The 22,219-nt window shown below is 23.6% G+C and overlaps 5 protein-coding genes across 5 annotated transcripts in view; 2 read left to right on the top strand and 3 right to left on the bottom strand.

Annotated features, from left to right (window-relative positions):
- The first annotated feature begins 1,235 nt into the window (after positions 1-1,235).
- LOC122510334 (DEAD-box helicase Dbp80) lies at positions 1,236-8,600 on the top strand. Its single transcript, XM_043624900.1, has 7 exons — positions 1,236-1,451; positions 1,903-2,105; positions 2,375-2,467; positions 3,571-3,788; positions 4,108-4,523; positions 4,636-4,798; positions 7,928-8,600. Exons 1-7 carry the CDS (start codon positions 1,389-1,391, stop codon positions 8,182-8,184), a joined length of 1,413 nt encoding a protein of 470 aa, XP_043480835.1. The 5' UTR covers positions 1,236-1,388; the 3' UTR covers positions 8,185-8,600.
- A 252-nt stretch (positions 8,601-8,852) lies between these two features.
- LOC122510387 lies at positions 8,853-10,625 on the bottom strand. Its single transcript, XM_043625002.1, has 4 exons — positions 10,106-10,625; positions 9,658-9,765; positions 9,476-9,568; positions 8,853-9,072 (listed from the first exon to the last, which is right to left on the bottom strand). Exons 1-4 carry the CDS (start codon positions 10,216-10,218, stop codon positions 8,946-8,948), a joined length of 441 nt encoding a protein of 146 aa, XP_043480937.1. The 5' UTR covers positions 10,219-10,625; the 3' UTR covers positions 8,853-8,945.
- Positions 10,626-10,764: 139 nt separating this feature from the next.
- On the bottom strand, positions 10,765-14,785 carry LOC122510386. The gene is made up of 4 exons (XM_043625001.1): positions 14,616-14,785; positions 13,940-14,398; positions 11,729-12,242; positions 10,765-11,295 (listed from the first exon to the last, which is right to left on the bottom strand). Exons 2-3 carry the CDS (start codon positions 14,356-14,358, stop codon positions 11,729-11,731), a joined length of 933 nt encoding a protein of 310 aa, XP_043480936.1. The 5' UTR covers positions 14,359-14,398; positions 14,616-14,785; the 3' UTR covers positions 10,765-11,295.
- Positions 14,786-14,908: 123 nt separating this feature from the next.
- LOC122510384 (formin-like protein 20) lies at positions 14,909-19,813 on the top strand. The gene is made up of 4 exons (XM_043624999.1): positions 14,909-15,045; positions 15,214-15,876; positions 16,414-16,608; positions 18,813-19,813. Exons 2-4 carry the CDS (start codon positions 15,259-15,261, stop codon positions 19,014-19,016), a joined length of 1,017 nt encoding a protein of 338 aa, XP_043480934.1. The 5' UTR covers positions 14,909-15,045; positions 15,214-15,258; the 3' UTR covers positions 19,017-19,813.
- Positions 19,814-19,925: 112 nt separating this feature from the next.
- LOC122510383 (short-chain dehydrogenase/reductase family 16C member 6-like) overlaps positions 19,926-22,219 on the bottom strand; it is a 28,768-nt gene continuing 26,474 nt past the window's right edge. Inside the window, exon 8 of the mRNA XM_043624998.1 lies at positions 19,926-20,912. Coding sequence (XP_043480933.1) covers positions 20,723-20,912 — 190 coding nt within the window. The 3' untranslated portion in view covers positions 19,926-20,722. The remainder of the gene's footprint in view (positions 20,913-22,219) is intronic.

Here is a 22,219-nt window from a genome sequence, read left to right as displayed (position 1 = left end):
TCGTCCTTACAATGTTAAATTATACGCTGGTCTTTTATGAAAAAAAAATATATAAAAATCTTAAATAGTTTTTAAACGTTTTAAACATAAGTTTATTGTATAAGATTTTATACTATTATTGTCGAGAAATATATTGTTTTCGTAGATATTATTATATTCAGTAAAATTTTATGTATCATCGAGCTTATTTTTCGAAATAATCGTATATGAAAATTCACTTTTTAATTAATTAAGTAATTAATTAATACACATTTGGTTTAGTAAATATTCAATTACTGTCGAAAGGATTAACACGTAAAAATTTGGCAACTTGTTTTTAAAAACTTTTTAAAAACAAAACTCATCATTTTTATTAACGTTTAAGTTTAAAGTATAAATAGTTTTACACAATGTGCAGCTGATTTTTTTTTATAGAAATATTACGAAAAAAAGGAGGCTATAGAATGAAATATTTGAAAAAAAATAAGTAATTTTTATCTAATTATGACGATATGAACAAAAGGAATTTTATTAGTTTTTGCCAGTTTGAAATTAAATGTGAGGAATACTGTTTTTGCTTGTTTTCATTTATTGAGGTCTAACAGAAATTTAATTCTGCGAATGACTGTTTTAAACTTTACAGTATAAACAAAAGTTATGGAATTATCAATTTTGAAATGATTATAATAATACTCGATGTATATTTTTTTATATCTGACTTTTTGTAAAGTTTTGAAGATCTGAAAACGTGTGTTACGAAATTGCCATTTTCAAAAGACCTGATGAATGTAAAACTCGCGATTTGTCAATTTATACTTTTATACACATTTTAAATTTACATTGAGCATTTACTTTTTAATGTTTTTTACTTATTATGATTTGTTTGAAAAGTGAAAAATAAACTGTAATGTGAGAAAGAAAATTGTGATTTTACTTTCCTGTTGTCATTTTTTTAACTAAACAAAACGTTCAATTTTGTTTTTCTCATTCCAATCCGCTTATTTTTGTAGTAATTGTTGGTTTTAATAAATATAATTGTAAATAATACCTTTTCAATTTTTTCTCTTGGTTTTGTATTTAATTTTTATTTTTTATTAACATTAATATTTGAAAAGTGAGACTGTGGAATGCAACAAAGGTGTCCGTGTGAACGGTATTTAATACTTCCGTTATGACACGTTTACACTGCAAAACTGGACAATTTTCATGGAAGTTTTTCTTTTTAACCTTCCCAACCTTGTTCATCACGAAAGCTTGTCTTATCTGTGCAACCCTGCCCTGAAGAAAATTTCTATATTATTCAGAACGTTAAGATTATTTTGTCAGTTAATTTATAATTATTTATTACACGTATTTAAATAGATTGAAGATAAAAGTTTCTCGTCGTGTATGCAAACAATACGACAAAAATGGCATCGGGAAAAATTGACTGGGGAAAATATGCCCAAGATCAGGAAAAATTAGCGTCACAGGTAATATCGTTTTTATACTATTTCCGGCATAACCTCTTGTGATGACAATTTTTTTTCTTTGAATATAAAAATATCGATGATACTTCTAATCTATTTCAAATAAAATGTATTTTTTAAATTATTGAGAGATCTTTAATTATTTCTAAAAAAAGATCTTCGTTATTATGTGGACTAAAGTATAAATCAAAGATTTATTTCTATTGTTAGGCATTTCTACGGAAATGAATAAAAACAAAATATATGCTTTGTTTGGATTAGGCCCTTGAAGGTCAAGTTGCTTTATCTTTGATCTTGTAAAAACGTACTTAAAATGGTTTTAAAAAAACTTTGAATAGTAAAAGACGGGGAAATATGATTAAAGATATTTTAAAGTCAAAATTTGATTAATTTCATCACAAATGATCATTAATTTTCTCTTATTTATTCATTTCTTTTTTTAAATGTTTTTCAGGTGACAAATTTAAGTATTGAGAAAAGTAGTACAACTTCCAGTGAGACTGACGAAAGCACGGAGCAAATATCAGCGGCTGATAAGTCGTTGTTGCAAAAAATTATTCGCAAAGGTCTTGTCGAAACAACACGTGATATAGAGATTCAGAGAAAAGATCCTTCGTCACCTTTATACAGTATAAAATCCTTCGAAGGCTTGCACTTGTAAGACTTTTTCGTAAACTTAACAAATTCTTTTAATTTTCGAATTAATAGTAATAATTTCGATTCTTTTTATTCTGTTAATTAACTGTAATAATTTTGATCCTTTTAATTCTGTTAATTAACAGTAATAATTTTGATCCTTTTAATTCTGTTAATTGACAGTAATAATTTTAATCCTTTTAATTTTTCTAATTAACAGTAATCATTTTGATCCATTTAATTTTATTATTTAAAGAGAAATAAAACAATTTTATTTGTTGATTTTTTAGGAAACCGGAATTATTAAAAGGTGTCTATGCAATGGGTTTTAACGCACCGTCAAGGATACAAGAGACTGCTTTGCCGACACTTCTAGCTGATCCGTAATTAATTATTTTCTAATTTTCAAAAAATTTGTTTAAATCGTTTAAATATTTAATTTAATTATTATTATGCAAATTGCAACATTTTTTATTCCAAACATAAATTTTGGATTATTTTCATAATCAAAATTTCAAATTATTTTCATAAATAATAACATTCTTCGGAAGAATTCAGTTATTTTTAAAAATTTAATAAAATTTGTTGCAAAAATTCAATTATTTTCAACAAAATTTTAATAAATCTTTCGAAACAATTCAATTATTTTTTATAATAAATTTCACGAAAGAATTCAATTTTTTTTTCTTAATTCGTTATAAAATTTTCCAAAAGAATTCAATCATTTTCAAAAATATTAATAAAATACTTCCAAACAGTTCAATTAGTTTCATAAAAAACAAAATTCTTTTGTAGATTTCAATTACTTTCTTAATTAATAAAATTCTTCGCAAGAGTTTAATTATCTGCATAAATAATAAAATTCTTTGAAGGATTTAGATTTTTTTTATTAATTAATAAAATTCTTCGGAGGATTTCAATTATTTTCAAAAATTTGAAACAAATTCTTGTCAAGTATTCAATTTTTTACATAAATAATTGAATTCTTTACAGAATTTCAATTATTTTAAAAATATATGAAACAAATTCTTGTCAAGAATTTAATTTTTTTCATAAATAATTGAATTCTTTACAGATTTTCAATTATTTTTAAAAAATTTGAAACAAATTCTTGTCAATAATTCAATTTTTTACATAAATAATTGAATTCTTTACAGAATTTTAATTATTTTAAAAACATTTGAAACAAATTCTTGTCAAGAATTCAATTAATTTCCACTTAATTTTAATTAAATTCTTTGAGAAAATTTAATTATTTTCAAATATTTTAATAAAATTCTTCGAAACAATTCAATTATTTTTATAAATAATAAAATTTTTCCCAGGAATTCAATTATTTTCATAAATAATAAAATTCTGCGAAGAAATTCAATTATTCTCAAATGTTTTGATAAAATTCTTTGCAAGAATCTATTGTTTTTTAATGCATTAATTTTTAAATTGAAAATATTTGAAAAGAAAAATTATGATGATTTTCTGTTTGCAGGCCGCAAAACATGATCGCACAGTCGCAATCAGGAACTGGTAAAACTGCTGCATTTATTCTCGCAATGTTAAGCAGGGTAGATACATCGAAACCATACCCTCAAGTGCTGTGTTTATCTCCTACTTATGAATTAGCAGTGCAAACTGGTGAAGTGACAGCGAAAATGTCGCAATATTGCCCTGAGATTAAAATAAAATTCGCAGTTAGAGGAGAAGAAAGTGAGTACCGCCAATTTCCAAGTTGAAATTTAATTATCTAGAGTCTCATGTGTAAAGAGAATTTGCCATTCGAATAACTGAGTTAATAATTTTCAAACTCGGTCGAAGTCTAATAATTACAAATATCTATTTCCTAAATACGAAATATTACTCAATTATTTAAAAAGATTCTTTTTTTAAAATGCCATTTTTAATAAATAAACATTATTTCATTAAATTAAATTAAAATTTTAAATTAGTAAAATTTATTTAATTAAATTAAAATTTTAATTGAATAGAATTGATTTCATTGACTAATATTTTTATTTTATATTTGCAGTACCAAGAGGTTCGAAAATTGAAGATCATATAATCATTGGAACACCGGGAAAAGTTTTGGATTGGGCGGTGAAATTTAAGTTTTTCGATCTCACGAAAATAATTGTTTTTGTCTTGGACGAAGCGGACGTTATGATCGATACACAAGGTCATCAGGATCAATGTATTCGCATTCATAAATTACTTCCAAGAACTTGTCAAATGATGTTCTTTTCGGCCACATACGAGGCGGCAGTTATGGATTTTGCCGAAATTATTGTGCCGAATCCTTTAATAATTCGACTATTACGCGAAGAAGAGAGTTTAGATAATATTAAGCAATATTATGTTAAATGTAAAAATATGGAGGAGAAATATATTGCAATGACGAACATTTATGGAAACATTACAATCGGCCAGGCCATTATTTTCTGTCACGTGAGTTTCATTTTATTTTATTCATTGAAAAACAAATACAAAATAAAATGAAAAAATAAATATTAATAAATAAAAATTTAATTGAAATACGAAAATAAATTTTGATTTGCAGACAAGACGAACGGCTGGTTGGCTCGCGGAGAAAATGTCTAAGGAAGGACACGCTGTCGCTATTTTATCTGGTGAACTTACAGTTCAACAGCGAATCGACGTATTGGATCGATTTAGAAATGGAATCGAAAAAGTTTTAATCACGACGAACGTCTTAGCTCGAGGTTTGTATTAATAATAAAATTACTTTTATTCTAACAAAGAAAATAATTTATATTATAGAGAATACTAATTATACAGAAAGAATACTAATCACTTAGAATACTAATTATATAGAAACTGGGTTGCTACGCAACCTGAAAACCTGGAAATGTCAGGAAATTTTATAAACTTTGAAAAACCCTGGAAAAGTCAGGGAATTTTGATCGAAATCCTGGAAAATTGTTGTTTTCTAAAGTTATTGTGTTTAATCTTGAAATCTAATTTTACTTAAATATTTCAAAATTAATTCAATTTTAAAAGAGTTGCGTTTACAATTTTCATAAGTACATAGATCGATTTCAAAAGTTTTAAATTTACAATTTTATAAAATTTCAATTTTGAATGAACTTAATTAGAAATTATAGAGAAATTAGATTTTTGAAAAATTTTAATAATTCAAATTCTTCTGAAACTAGTTAAATTATAAATCTATATTTAATTATTTATTGAAAACAATGGATTTATAAAAGAATTTTAGTTAAAACACTTAAAAAATAATTGAATTTTGGAGAAGTTACAAATGATTGGGGAAATTCAATTATTTTCAAAAGTAAAAAAATTCTTCGCAGAAATTCAATTACATATGTTCAAGAATTGAAAAAAGCCCTCTTCAAAATTTCAATTATTTTTATAAATAATAAAATTCTTCTCCAAAATTCAATTTTCAAAAATTTTAATAACATTTTTTACAACTTTTCTCAATTCAATAATTTTTAATATCTACTATTACTTAATAAAATTTTCGTAAACAATAAAATTTTTTTTAGGAATTTCAAAAATGGCATATCTTTTAAAGAATTCAATTATTTTGATAAATATCAAAATTCTTGCCAGAAATTCAATTATTTTCAGGAATTTTAATAAAATTCATTGTAAAAATCAATTATTTTCAGGGAGTTTAATAAATTTTTTTTTGTCAAAATTCAATTATTTTCAGAATTAAGAATATTCATTACAAAAATTAAGATATTTTTAAACGTAATAAAATTCTTGCCAGAAATTAAATTATTTTCAGGAATTTTAATAATTTATTTTGCAAAATTTAATTATTTTAAGAAATTTTAATGAATTTCTTTATGAAATTTAATTATATTCAGGTATTTTTATAAAATTCTATGCAAAATTCAATTATTCTGTGGGATTTTAATCAAATTCTTTGCAATATTAAATTATTTTCATCAATAACAGTATATTCATTACAAAAATTAAATTATTTTCATGAATTTTAATAAAATTCTTTGTAAAATTCAATTATTTTCAGGAAGTTTAATAAATTTTTTTTGCAAAATTAAATTATTTTCAGAATTAACAATATTCATCACAAAAAATTCAGTTATTTTTAAACGTAATAAAATTCTTGCCAGAAATTAAATAATTTTTAGGAATTTTAATCCTTTTTTTTTGCAATATTCAATTATTTTTAGAAATTTTAATGAAATTCTTTATGAAATTATACTATATTTAAGTATTTTTATAAAATTCTATGCAAAATTCAATTATTCTAAGGGATTTTAATAAAATTCTTTGCAAAATTCAATTATTTTAAAAAATAGCAATATTCATCACAGGAATAAAATTATTTTTAAAAGTAATAAAATTCTTCAAAGAAAAAAAAATTATTTTAAATATTTTTTTAAAAATTATCGTAACAATTTTTTAAGAATTCAATTATTTTCATGATTAATAAAACTTATCGCAGAATTTCAATTACTTTAATACAATTTTAATCGAATTCATCAAAAAATGTAATTAATTAAAAAAATTTTATTAAAATTCGTCAAAAGAATTGAATTATTTAAAAAATTTGTTGATAAAATTCTTTATGAGATTTCAATTTTAATAAAAATTCTCATAGAATTTTCTAATAAAAATTGATTTAAAAATGAATTTCTGCTAGAGGTGTGCAAAAAGCTCGAATAGCCGAGCCGAGCCGGGCCGCAATTTTTTCGAGCCGAGCCGAGCCGAGCCCGAGCCGGGCTCGATGTATCGGGTACCCGAAATTTTCGAGTACCCGAAACATTCGGGTACCCGAATTCACTCGAGTACTCGAATATTTCGGGTACTCGAATGAATTCGGGTACCCGAAATTTTCGAGTACTCGATTTAATTCGAGCTTTTAAATTAAAAAAATTTTTTTTTTTTACAAAAAAAAATTTAATTAAAAATTAATGTAGAAAATTTTGGATTTTCTCAAGGGCTCGAATCAAATCGAGTACTCGAAAATTTCGAGTACCCGAAAGTTTCGGGTACCCGAAAAATTCGAGTACCCGAAATTATTCGAGCTTTTTATAAAGCTCGGCTCGGCTCGGCCCGAGCTCGAACTGAATAGGCTCGGCTCGGCTCGAAAAATGAAAAGCTCGAAAATACCCGCTCGAGCTTCGGGTTTCGAGCTTTTTGCACACCTCTAATTTCTGCTAAAATTAACTATATAATAATCTTCTAATTTTAGATAATAATAGAGTATTTAAAGCATTATAGCGTGAATTTTTAGAAATAATTTAATTTTGAAAAAGTTTTAAATTAAAATCCTTGAAAATATGAATTTTTCATACTTTTAACGTTTTAACTAACAATTCTGTAGAATTAATTTTTTGAAAAAGTTTAATTCAATTTTTTTTTTAATTATTATTTAAAAATAATTAATTTCTAGAAGAATTTTAGTTATAAATTCTAGAAAATAATAATTGAATTGATATGATGAAAATAATTTTGATGAAGTTAGAGTAACAATATTTTAATAATATATAAAATAATAATTTTATCATTTTATTATTCGCAAACCTTTAATTATTGTAAAACATGAAGAAATTGAGCACTTCGAGTCGAAGACTCGGAGTGATCGATTTCTTCATGTTTTATAACAATTTTTATAAGTTGTTTAATTTTATTAAGGTTTAAATTTGAATTTTTTAAAAAACTTAACTCTTCTGGAAAAATAATAATATAAATGTTTTAAAAACCTGGAAAAATTTTGTTTTTTAACTTGGAAAACCTGGAAAAGTCAGGGAATTTGAAATCAGCAAAAGCGTGGCAACCCTGAGAAAGAATACTAAACACTAATTTATTAAAATAATTATCTTCTTCTTTTTCAGGCATTGATGTCGAGCAAGTAACCATTGTCGTAAATTTCGATTTGCCAATGGATCAAAGTCGAAAGGCAGATTGTGAAACATACTTACATCGAATCGGTAGAACCGGTAGATTTGGAAAATCGGGTATTGCCATCAACTTAATTGACAGTGATCATGCAATGCTATTGTGTCGTGAAATTGAGCAGCACTTTGGCAAAAAGATTGAACTATTAGATACAGATGATGTAGATGAAATTGAAAAGATTGGAAGAAATTAAAAGAAAATCGTTTACATTATTATTTTTCTTTTTTTTCGCATTTTTTTTTACATACAACTTATGTAAAAGAAAGAATGAGAAATTTACTTTTTAATTTCCACTGATTAAAAAAGAAACGAAATTCAATTAAGAAAAAAGAAACGAATTCAAATCTTAAAAAGTAAATTTCTTTAATTTATGTTAACCAACATTTTTTACTTAAACGAACTTTTCGGTATGTTTGATGTTTAAGAAACACGTTCCACTGTACATTATACCAATTTGCGTAAAATGAACACAAGAGAAGAAAAAAAACCTATGACTTAATACTGTATTTTTAAGACTGTTTATAAAACTTAAATATAATTTTGCTTTTTGTATTAGAAATAACTAATATACTTTATTTTGTTTTATAAATAAAAAAATACGTACAAATATCTGCTTGTAATTTCTTATCGTATTTTTATATTTTTAATATTTATCTACTTTTATATTTTTAATTTTTATCTACTTTTATATTTTTAATATTTATTTTTTCGATCCGCAGCAGAGTTAATTTTTTTTCATAGTTTTAATTTATTTTTCAATTCATTTTTATATTTATTTCTAATATAATTTTTAAAAAGTATTTTTTTAAGTTATTATTGTAAGGAATTAATGGTAGAGAAAAAAATAAAAAAGGCTTGAAATTGTTTATTCATATTGAGGAGTAATTCATTTTATTTGATGAATATTAAATACAATTAGGAAAACTAATCAGATGATTTTGGAATTATTTTCTTCTATTGAGAACGACGTCTTCTTCCAGGTCCATTAGCAAAATTAGCAGTTGTCAATCCAATTAAATGCTTTCCTGCTTGCGTGCCACTTAATCCACGATTTAATCCAAAATCCAATCCACGTTTTACACTGTCAACAAATTATTAAATTTTAAACAATTTTTTTTACATTTTAACTGTTCTTGATTAATTAATTAATCAATAAATTTTAATTAACATTTTTTGAATTGTTTTATTTAGAAATAAACTTTAGTAATTTAAAAAAAAAGTTTAATTAAAATTAAATTAAAAAAATTAAAAAGTTTAATTAATTAATTATTAAATAGTAATTAATTTATCAATTTTTAATAATATTATTGTAATTAATTTATGTAATCATTTATTTTACTAAGTATTAGATTATGAATCATACGAATTTTATTAAATTAGAAAAAAGTAAAAAATGCGATTGTATTTTTTTCTACATTTTTTTTTAATTTCTAATTTATTGAAATTATTAATTATTATAATTTAGTATTGTGACAATTGCTCACTTTTCAGTTTCCTGTCCATTTTCCATCCAGATGTAATTTTCCTTTCCAATTCTGGGATTCATTTCTAAAATACGTTGCCAGATTGGTTGCGCTCTGAAAATATTTTATGAAAATAATTACGTTTAATTAAATCTATTTAATTGGGATCAATTTTTTTCCAGTTGATTGATTAAATTGCTCACTTTTCTAAATCTTGAACTTCTAAATTTTCGATCCGCTCCAAATTTTCCCTTTCTGTTCTCGGAATATATTGCAGAATATTACGAATTGTTTGCCATGTCGGCTGTGCTCTGAAGTAATTATTTTTTTAGTCATTAAAAATTCCTTATAATCGAAGAAAAAAAATTAATTAAATTACGTGTTTAATTTAATTTATAATTAAGAATTACACAGAAAGAATTTTTCAGAACATAAAGAAGATTTAAAGAAAAAAAAACTAAAATTGAATTAAAATCTCAAGTATTTAATTTATTAAACAAATAAGTATTTTAAATATTTATTAAAAAATGTTAAATTATTGTTAAGTATAAATTTAATAATTCCAGAAAACTATTAGCCTATTAGAGAATTTTATTTTCATACCTTAACGGACGAATAAGTTGAGACCGTAAAATTACGAAAATTACTCACGTGTCACGAAATTCGTTATTTGTGGCTGTAATTAATGAAAATGATCTCGATGCCAATAAAATAAATGTTAAGAATATCTTCATCCAGTTTAATGTTAGCTCCATAACGGGCATTTTATGCCGGAAGAAAAAGATCTTTAATTGGTGAAAAAGCGAAATTAGTCCATAATTTTTAATACTTTCTAATACTTCTTAATATTTTTTTTTTACTTTTAAGTATAAAAAATTTTTTTTATACTTTTAAGCAACAAAAAAAAAATTTATACTATAAATAATTTCCTTAAAACGAAAAACAGTGCATTTTCCTTTTTTCATAAACAATTAATAACATTTCAATCAATTTTTAGTTTAAAAAAAGTATTTTTATACTTTTTTCACAATCTTGACGCCGCAGAATATATCGATCATTGAAATTCAAATTAAAAATTGTCTACTTACCCAATTTTTTTCTATCGGAAAAATTTTACATCAAAATTTACATATAAAATGAAATAATTAATAATATAAATATAAAAAATAATTATTTAATGAAAAAAAGGCATATAGCCAAAGAATAAAAATTCATTAACAAAAATAAAAACCGTTTTGATTTAGAGAATAATTGGAACATAATTAAGAAAAAATAAAATTTAATGTCATAGGTTTCCAAAGGAAAAATAATTTACAATCTTGAAAATAATTTCATTACTTCATCAGCGATTAAATTACAATTGAACGTTTGATTTAGTATAAAATTAAAAATTTTATAAATTCTAAGTTTTAAATATGTTTTACACTTTCTTTTTCGTTCAACAGAACTGAACGTCCTTTTTTTCGATTTAATTTTTATATTATTCATTGCACCACTATTAAAGGACACTTTTCAATAATTTAAGATCAAGAAGAGAACATGAAATGGTACATATCTTTTCAAAAGTCATCTCAGTAGTATGACGTCTTCTTGTAATAGATCCTTCTGCGTTGTGCTGATAAATTTTCAAACGCGCATGCTTAATCATTGATTTTCCATTATATCATGCCATCCCCAAAGGATTTCTCGGTCGTATAGATAAATACACTTTAGATAAAGAGACGAATTGTGAAGACAAATATTAGTAAAAAAAAAAAAAACATGATACCGTAGAAATTGATCACAACAGAAACAGAATATGAACCAATTTTTTTCCCTCTTTGAAATTAATCTCCATTTTTCTGTACAAATAATCATATAGATGAGTTTATTTACTTTTTTCTTAATCTTTCATATAATTTAACAAAAAATTTCTCCTTGCGAAATAATAAACGAGAAAAATATACAAAAATTCCACTCTTTCAATATTTGATCACTAAATAGTTTAAATCTGTATAATAGTTCTAATAAGTAAAATTAAATTTTTCCTAAAGTTTCGAATGAGCTTTTTTTTAATGAAAATAAATTATTTTCTATTAATAATTAATTCTGAAGTAATTAAATGTTAAATTTTTCTTTTTTTCTCTTTCGTATAGTAGTTTTTAAAAATATTTAAATAAAACAAAAATTTCGCTCAAAACTTTGGGAAAATAAATTAAAAGTTAAAATAAAAATGAGCAGAAATTAATTAAAGAATACTAATTTTTCAATTTACAATTTAACTTTCGAGCGTACCTATAATCTATCGAGAATAAGACTTCGTTTCTTCACTGCATTACAAATGTCGATGTACTTTTTCAAAATATCATCATATTCGGTACACTTAAGATCATCATATTCCTTTTGTTTAGCTAATTTTCTTTGAATTTCGTCATCAATTTCATTTAATTTATTATCGAGAGTTGTTTTTAAAATTCGAAAACTTTTAATAGTTGACGGTGTTTCTAAAAATAATCGCAAATGACAGGACAATTTGCTGATAATCGTCTGCGTCTCGACAAGTTGCGCTTGAATTAGTGATGATTCCGTACTCTTGAATCTTGATTCACTGAGTGCTATTTTACATTCTCCCCAAGTTGTTAAAAGTTCGAAGAAATTATGCAAACTCTTTTTATAGGTCAAGTGGATCTCGTCAATTTTTTTCGACCAATTTAACAATATCAATTCATTATTTTGTGAATTCACTTTACTATTAACTGTCTCTCTATTTTTTGATGTTTCCTTTATCTTTCCGCCTAATTCACTGTAACTGAAATATTAAATTAAATTATTAATTAGTTGGTTAATCTTTTACGTCCGAGATTTTTGATTCTTCGGAAGAATTCAATTATTTTTATAAAGTGTAAATATTCTTCGAAAGAATTCAGTTACTTTTATAAATAATAAAATTTTTTGCAAAAATTCAATTATTTTCAAAAAAATTTAAATAAATCCTTCAAAACAATTCAATTACTTTTTTTTAAATAGAAAAATCTTTGCAAAAATTCAATTATTAACAATAAAATTTCAATTCAATTCAATTTCAATTCATATCAAAGAATTCAATTTTTTTCTCAATTAAAAAAAAATAAAAATTATAAAATTATAATAAAATATAAAATAAAAAAATTTATAAAATTTTCCAAAAGAATTCAATTATTTTCTAAAACCTTATTAAAATTCTTCCTAAAAATTCAATTATTTTCAATACAATCTTAATTAAATTCCTCCAAAGAATTTAAATTTTCATCGAAACAATTATATTATTTGTCAAAAATTTTAATAAAAATCTTTGCAAGATTTCAATTATTTTCATAAATAATAAAATTTTTTAAAGAACTTCAATTATTTTCAAAAATTTTAATAAAATTCTTCTTAAAAATTCAATTATCTTCATAAAAAGTAAAATTCTTTTGAAGATTATACAAAAAACTACATTATTTAAAAAAACACAAAGTACTTCTTTAAAAGAATTAAATTATTTACAAAAACTTTAATAAAATTGTTTAAAGAAGTTTTATTTTCTATCAATAATTTTAATACAATTTTAATAGTAAAATTATTAATTACAATATTAACAAAATCGATTATATTCAATAAATTAAAGAAATTTCTTGAACGAAATCAATTCTTTTCTAAAAATTGTAATAAAATTCTTTCTAAAAATTAAATTATTTTCAATAGAATCTTAATTCAATTCCTCTAAAAAATTTAAATTTTCATTGAAACAATTATATTATTTTTCAAAAATTTTAATAAAAATCATTGCAAGATTTCAATTATTTTCAAAAATCTTAATAAAATTCTTCTCAAGAACTCAATTATCACCATAAAAAATTAAATTTTTTGAAAGATTTCAATTATTTTGAATAATAATAAAATTCTTCGGAGGATTTCAATTATTTTCAAAAGTTTGAAACAAATTCTTGTCAAGAAATCCTTTCGAAGTAAAATTCATCGCAAAAATTTAATTAATTTTTATAAATAATAAAATGCTCCTTAGGAATTAAATTATTTTAATAAAATTTTAATCAATTTCTTAATAAGAATTCAATTATTAAAATTGAATAAAATTCAATATAACTTTTCGCAGGAATTCAATAATTTTAAAAGAATTCTTTATAAGAATTCAATTACTTTTAATACAATTTAAATTCAATTCTTTGAAAAAATTAAATTATTTTCGTAGATAATAAAATTCATGACATTAGTTCAATTATTTTGCAAAATTGTAATAAAATTGTTTAAAAGAGTTTAATTTTCTATTAATAATTTTAAATAACATTTTAATTGTGAAATAATATTCAATAAATTAAAGAAATTTTTTGAACGAATTCAATTCTTTTCTAAAATTTTTTTATAAAATTCAATAATTAAGTGTTTAATTTCAGTTATTAAGAAACACGATTATTTAAAAAAAAAACTTGAAGAAATAAGTAAAAGAAAACTATAAGAAATTATACTTACCGAGAAGTGAAATTAAATATCCTCTCTCTTAATTTGGCTTCGATGAAGGATTTTATCGCCAATTTCGTTTTCTCATCAAGTTCACGTTTTATTGTATCGAGTACGCCGAGAAAAGCAATGGGCTCTTGAATATTTTCTGAATTGCTGGGAAAGTTTTGACATTTAATAGCTTCATTGATTAGAAGGATTTTTCCCAATTTAACGCAGCTTTCGTTTGTTAATGCCTCTTTATTATTTCTCGCCTCCTCTTTTATGCAATTATAAATTAATTTCAATTTTGTTGTATTATAATTCTGATTATCCCATGCAGTGCATTTTTTCATGAGATTACCACTGCAAATATTTTCCACTCCCACATTATGCAGAGTATTTGATTTTTGATAGAAGGAAGTAATTGTCGTGTTTTGATTTTGTTGCATTGTTCCAACAATGATTTTTTTGTTATTTTGAGTAATTTAACTGAAAATTTACGATTCATTAAATACTTTTGTAAAATGAATTTATATTACCTAAATAATTAAAATATAACTATCAAAATATGAATATTAAAATATAAATATTAAAATCTTAGTAATGTTAATAAATATAAAAAAGTTTGTAAATATTCACGAACTTTGTAATTAAACTTGAATGTTTATATATAAAAATACTCTTTACAGAAAAATGAATACGTTACCTAATACTTTGATTAAGAATCGAATTTTTTAAATTCGTATTTTAAATTTATTTGTTATTTCTATCGCTTATTAAACACAAATAATTGTTAAATAATAAAATAAAAATATAACTTTTAAATCATACGTTGTAATTTGTAAACAAAAACGTTGGTAACTTTAAGGGAAATACACAACGATCAGGGTTGGGTAGTTCAACTTCAGCACCTACAACTTTATCCTAAAGGCCAAGGTGTACTTTTTTCTCATTGGTCGTTGAAATTACCTCCACCAATAAGAATAAAGAATATTTATCGAAATTTATTATCGATTATCCGTTGCCAACTTCAAGGAGTAAAATTTCGCAACATACAGCTGTGCAAACAAAAAGATAAACGGAAAAAACGCTAACCTCAAAAATAGACCGCAAAAATTGGCAAAAATCATTAAAAAGTGAGAAGTATTACATTTTAACAAATTCTCGTCATTCTAGTGTAAAAATTCATGTCCACATACTTATCAAAATAGTAACCACAAGACATTTTCACACATAATCTTCAAATTTTCCCCAAGTTTCAATACAGTGCTGTAGTGTAGAATTAAGAATTAAATCTTCTACAGAGAAGGAATTAACATATCAGGAGTGCTTTTTATGAAATAAAAAAAATGGGCCCAATAAATAGAGGACCTGGACCACTATTGGGAATGAGAATGTCATTGCCCGGCATGCGACCACCACCGCCGTTGCTCTCGAGATTTGGTCCAAGATTACCACCACCAGGAATGCCACCGATGAGAATGCCACCGCCAGCGGGTGGAATGTATCCACCAATGCGCCAACGTATGCCTCCACCACCTCCCCATCATCATCATCATCATCCTCCTTTGATGCAACAAAGAATACCACCACCGATGCAACCACGAATGCCACCACCGATGCAACAACGAATGCCACCGCCGATGCAACAACGAATGCCACCCCCGATGCAACAACGAATGCCACCACCAATGCAGCAACGGATGCCACCTCCAATTCGTCAGCGACTGCCACCTCCAAGGCCAGGTATGAGACCGGGTGGACCAATGCCAATGTTTGGTCCCAGAATCGGTTGCGGTCCACCACTTCCACCGCCGATGATGGGTCCAAGGGGTCCACGTGGTCCACCCTTGAGACCTGGTCCTCGTGGTATGCTTCCTCATATGTTTATGCGACCGAGGTTCCTTCAAGGGAATAACACTCTCAAGAACAAGGGCATTATTGTCAAAAAAGTCAACAAGCTCGAGGTATTTGCGCGCTTTTCATTTTTTTTTCTCTCTCTTTTTCTTCACTAGTCTTGTTTATCAATTGTTTTTTAGTAATATAATCAAAAAGTCATTTCAATCAAAGTCGTTACATTTTTAAAATAATTCCCTATCTTTTATTTTTCTTTACAAAATATAAAAATAGACTAGGTAATACTTTCTTTTTGTGGAAAAGTATTATTACAGTTTTTCACTAGGTGAAATCAATATTGACTTTGATCGAAAAAACAGAATAATTCAGAAACAAATTATTTCAATATTTGTGTCTTTTATTTTGATAAATATGTTAAATTTTAATAACTAATTTTAAAAAATAGTTTTTTTGAATTGAATGAAATGAATTAAAATTAACAGTATTAATAATTATTAAAATTATTTTAAGCTGTTAAAAATACTTTAAAAAGTCATTAAAAAACAGTTTCCTTTGAGCGTGTATTAAATTCTTAAATGATCGCACAATTGATAGTTTTTTGAATTTTAAAAAGGGGAAGGAAATTTAATTTTTCTTTTCTTTAACAGGAACTTGAATTAAAGAAACCTTGGATGACTGACGCAATAAGAACTGAAATTCAAAAGAAAAATAAACTCTATACGAAAGCAAGAAAAAGTAAAGACGCCAAGGAATGGGAGAATTTCAAAGATTTAAGGAATAAAGTAACTCGAATGATACGGGACGCAAAGAATGAATATTTGGAGAAGCATCCTGAGAATAAGGTATAAAACAAATTATATTTTCTTTTTGAATGTTTCGAATTTTTAAATTAATGAAATTCTAATTTTAATTTATTCTACTTCTAATTATTCTAATTCTAATTTAATTTGATTCTAATTTCTAAATAAAATTTTTAATTCTGATAATAATTCTAATTTCTAAGTTTTAATTTTTTACTCTATTTTTTCTAATTATTTCTAAATTAAAAATTAAATGACAAAAATTAATTAAACAAAATTGTTTAGCTTTAGAATTAAAAATTTTAAAATTATAGAAAATCAAACTTTTATTAACGCAAAATGCGTTTGATTTTATTTAATTTATGAGAAAAACTAGATTTTAAATATTTTAATGTCTTGTTCAGTGTAGAATTAAAATAAATTAATTTTTATAAATTTTATATAACTTTTGTTAAAATTAGTTCAATTTTTTACTTATTCAGATTTAGAGTAGTTTTTTGCTATTATTTTTGCAAGAACTAAAAATTATTTTTAACTTTCTGAAATTTTGCATTAATAAGCGATTCATTAATTTTAAGATAACATTTTTGTTAAATTATAATATATATTTTTTAATATTCTTTCATTAAAATTTAAATAATAATTGAATTCTCTAGAAGATTTTTACTACAATTTTGGAAAATAATTGAATTTCAAAGATGAATTTTATTATTTATGAAAATAATTGAATTGTTTCGAAGAACTTTATTCGAATATTTAAAAATAATTCAATTTTTTCAAGGAATTTAATTTAAATTGAATTAAAAGTAATTGAATTTTTATAACGAATTTTATTAAAAGTAATTGAATTCTTATAACGAATTTTATTAAAATTATTGAAAATATTTGAATTCCTGTGAAAAGTTTTATTTATGAATTTAATTGAATTCTTATTAGGAAACTTATTAGAAATTTTTTAAATAATTGAATTATTTCGTGAAATTTAAATAAAATTGTCTTGAAAATAATTAAGGGGACACCTAAGTCACCTAAAAACAATGCAAAAAGAGTCAACTTTCGGTACACTTTTCTCGAAAACTATTATTCCAATTGCGTTCGCCCTTTTTTTATTCGATTACAAATATAATCAAGTATATGAATAAGAAGTAATACGACGTTATCTTCAATAGAAACTTTTTTATGAATATTTATACCCAAAGCAAAATAAAAATCCCATTTTCTCTGATTCATTGACTCATATCTCCGTTTGTACAACTCAAAATGATGGTAAACTTCTTATTCGTATTCTTGGAACCTTACTGAACAAAGTAAAAAAAAGAAATTACAAATTGGTTTAGTAGATTCGGAGAAAAGTGTACCGAAAGTTAAAAAATTGGAAAAAAAAATTTTGACAGGAGACACGAAAAAAGAAAAAATACTAAAAACTCATGGTATTCAGAATCATGTAATCAGATTTTTTCTACTCTTCAGAAAAGGTTTTAAAAAGTCTTGTTCTATTCCTAATTGAGTCTACTTTTAGAAAATCAAATTAAAAAAAATCGATTTTTTTGTCATTTTTCCACTTAGGTGTCCCCTTAAATTCCTGCGAAAATTATTATTATTATTTATAAACTTTATTGAATTCTTGCGAAGAATTTTGTTAAAACTTTCGAAAATAATTTAATTATTTACAATTGAACTTTATTAAAATATTTCAAAATTATTAAATTTTCTTAAGGAAATTGATTAAAACTTCTTTAAATAATTGAATTATTTCGTTAAATTTGATTAAAATTGTATTGAAAATAATTGAATTCCTGCGATGATTTTCATTATTTATAAAAGTATTTGAATTCTTTCGAAGAAAATTTTTAAAACATTTGAAAATAATTAAATTGAATTGTTTCGAATTGAATTTTATTAAAATATTTAGAAGTAATTAAATTAATTTTTTCAAGAAATTCAATTAAAATTAAATTTAAAGTAATTGAATTCTTATAAAGAATTTTATTTAGAATTTTAAGAATTGAATTATTTTGAGAAATTTTATTAATTTTACATTGTAAATAATTTAATTTCTGCAAAGAATTTTTTTATTTATGAAAGTAATTGAATTCTTTCTTTCTTTAGTTAAAACTTTTAAAAATAATTGAATTGTTTCGAATAACTTTATTAAAATCAAAAAAATCATAAATATATTATATAATTTTTAACTACGCCAAAAAAAATTTAATGAATTTTTTTTATACACTTTTGAATTTCTCTAGGCATTGATTGAAAAACCAGACGAACACGAAATAGACGTAACCCAGGAGATGATGGACGAAGAGGAAAGTTTCATGTTGAAAACCGATGATGATGACATTTTAATCGAAGAATCAGAAAATAATGGAACTCTTCAAGAATCAATGAATAAGCAGGATCACATTAATTGTCAAGAAACAATGCAACTTGTAGCAGCACAAAATTAGGTAACAAAACAGAAATACAAAATATTTTAGAACATTAACTTTAGTTTCAGAAAAAGAAGAATAATTTTTGGTCGATTAGTTTTTCATCGATTCATTAAATCCGATCTCACAAGAAACTAATATTTATAAAAAGAAAAAGTCTTATTTGTTTAACACTCGAAGGAAATAGTACTAATTTAATATCTTAAAAAAAAGTATTTTGTATCCAACCATCATTCAGAAATGTAAAGCGTTTATTTTTCCCATTTATTTTTTTTTGTTTGTTCGCCAAAAAAAACCGAATCAATACTCAATTTTTTCAAACTATTGTACGTTCAGTTTAGCGAATATATTTTTATCAATTCCTTTTAATTCACATTTGTAAAAAAAAGTAATGTAATACTTTTTTTCTAGTTTTAACTGTTTAAAAAAAAAATATTTCGTTTATTTGAACATTCCAAACTTTCAACATATCCGTTAATTAAAGTTTATTTTAGATGAATTCTATAACTATTTTTTAAAAATAAAAACAAATCGCATGATTAAACAGTTCATTATCTGTAAATAGGTTTTCTTAATCTAGAAAATAAGAATGCAGTGCGTCAAAAAAGTTGTGAAAGTGACATAAGTTAAAAAAAAACCCAGAAAGAATGAAATGTAATTTATTAGTCAAAGAGTCTATTTCTAATAATCTTTATAATGATATTTATGTTGGCAAAGTAAATACAATGTCTATAAATGAACAGAGTTCTCTTAATTCGTCGTTCCTGTAAATTTACAGAAAAATGAATAATAAAAATTATTGAAATAGCTTTCTATTCGACGAGTTTTTCTATATTTTAAATTTTTTCTCCCCTTTAGAATAATTAACAGATTTAAAATACAAATGAGAATTTTTTGTCAGAAAATTAATTAATTAGAAAATACACGTCTTGATAAATTTTTTATTCTAAAAATACAATCTTACAATAAATCTGTTTTCAAATATATCTTAATATCTATACAGTCGTTAATAATAAAGAATCGCTCAGCGATTTTTAGAGGCAAGTAATGGCACTAGGCCTGACATTTCTTTCAATGGCAATTGAAAATAAAAATTTACAAATTTACAAGAAAAAAAAGTCACATGTTCAATCTATGAACTGTAGTTGTATATATTTTTTTTAAATAAATTTAAAACTAAATAATTAAAAAGATATGATATTGTGGTCCCACTGACTAAAATTTAATTTAAATTAATTAGAAATAGATAAAAAGAACTTTTTTTCTTTCTTATTTGTATTGAGTTTGTTCTTTCTTTATAAAAAATGGAAGACTTTGTTTATTCAGTTTCGAAGAAAAATTTCAATGAAACGAAAAAAATAGGGAAAATTACAGTAAATTATTTTCTCTGGATTATTCATTATTTTTGCGAAAACGAAGAAAATGTTGAGCTACTTTTTTTTTATTGCCGTTTTCGTCTTCTTTTCTTCTCTCCATAGACGAACACCTTTGATTCACATTGTTCTAGTGAATGAGCAGGTGCTCGCGAAAGCGTGCTTCGTTCACGTCAATTTCCGTTTCCTTCCTCACTGTTAAAAAAAAAATTGTGCGTTTGTTCTTTCATTTCAAAAATTAATTGAAGTAAATTAAAATTCTTTTTTTGCAATAATCCTTCTTTGATTCTTTTTACAAGTCCATTGAAGGTAAAAATGGACAAATTTATAAAAACAAAAATGTTTTTGGAATTAGGGTTTTCGTTCGGAACTAGAAATACGTCTAGTTAATTGCTGATGTAATGTAGATCCATTTTGATCTTTGGTAGGCTCATTCGTGATTTCTGATTTTTCTGGTAGTACAATTGGTTTTCCTGAACCTGGAGATGCATCTTTTACCAAACCCCGGAGAAACATTTTTACGCACGTCCACGGGAACATCCTGAAAAAATTAGCAAATATAAATATGTTTAGAATTTCTTTCATTTGTCTAAATTAAACTTAAAGCAAAAATTCAATTATATTTTAAAATAGTAAAATCTTTCGAAAATTCAATTATTTTCAAAAAAAATTTCACGAAAGAATTCAATTTTTTTCTTAATTCGTTATAAAATATTTCAAAAGAATTCAATTATTTTCCAAAATTTTAATAAATCCTTCGAAGCAATTCAATTATATTAATTAATAGTAAAATTATTTGCCAAAATTCAATTTTTGTCTTAATTCGTTATAAAATATTTCAAAAGTATTCAATTATTTTCTAAAATTTTAATAAATCCTTCGAAACAATTCAATTATGTTAATAAATAGTAAAATTCTTTCCAAAAATTCAATTATTAATAAAATTTCATGTAAAAATTCAATTTTTTTCTCAATTCGTTATAAAATTTTCCAAAAGCATTTAATTATTTTCTAAAATTTTAATATAATAATTCTTTGGAAGATTTCAATTATTTTCAAAAATTTTAATAAAAATCTTCGAAAGAATTCAATGATCTTCATAAAAAATAAAATTCTCTAGAAGAATTCAATAAAGTTCATAAATATGTAATAAAATGCTTCGGAGGATTTCAATTATTTTCAAAAATTTTCATAAAATTCTTTACAAAATTCAATTATTTTCATAAATAACAATATTCATCAGAAGAAGTCATTTATTTTTAAAAGTAATAAATTTCTTCTTGGAAATTCAATTATCCTTTTAAATAGTAAAATTCTTTGCAAAAATTCAATTATTTTAAAGAAAATTCCACGAAAGAATTCAATTTTTTTCTTAATTTGTTATTTAATAACAAGAGAATTTTCAATTTTTTAAGAGAATTCAATTATTTTCTAAACTTTTAATAAAATTCAATAATTAAATCTTCAATTTCAATTATTAACAAAGACGATTATTTTAAAAACTTGAAAGAAATTGTTCATAAAATTAAATTATTTATAAATAAGTTTTAATTAAAATTATTAGAGAAAATCTATTATTTAAAAAAAAAAAATTCAAAGAAATTCTTCAAAAAGAATTTAATTCGAATTTTCAAAAATTTTAACAAAATTATTTTCCTAAATAATAAAATTCTTCGAAGGAATTCTATGTATTATAAATTTTTTTGATAAAATTCTTTGCAACAATTCGTTGATTTTCAATACAATAATTTTAAATTGAAAATATTTAAAAAGAAGAATTATTAAAAAGGTTAAGAAACAAAAAAGCAAACAACAACTATAACTTCAAAATGCGAACAGATTTCCGGA

This window comes from Leptopilina heterotoma, unplaced genomic scaffold (genome assembly GCF_015476425.1).
Source record: "Leptopilina heterotoma isolate Lh14 unplaced genomic scaffold, ASM1547642v1 Lhet_68, whole genome shotgun sequence".
Taxonomy (NCBI): Eukaryota; Metazoa; Arthropoda; class Insecta; order Hymenoptera; family Figitidae; genus Leptopilina; species Leptopilina heterotoma.
This window is presented reverse-complemented; position numbering and strand designations above follow the sequence as displayed.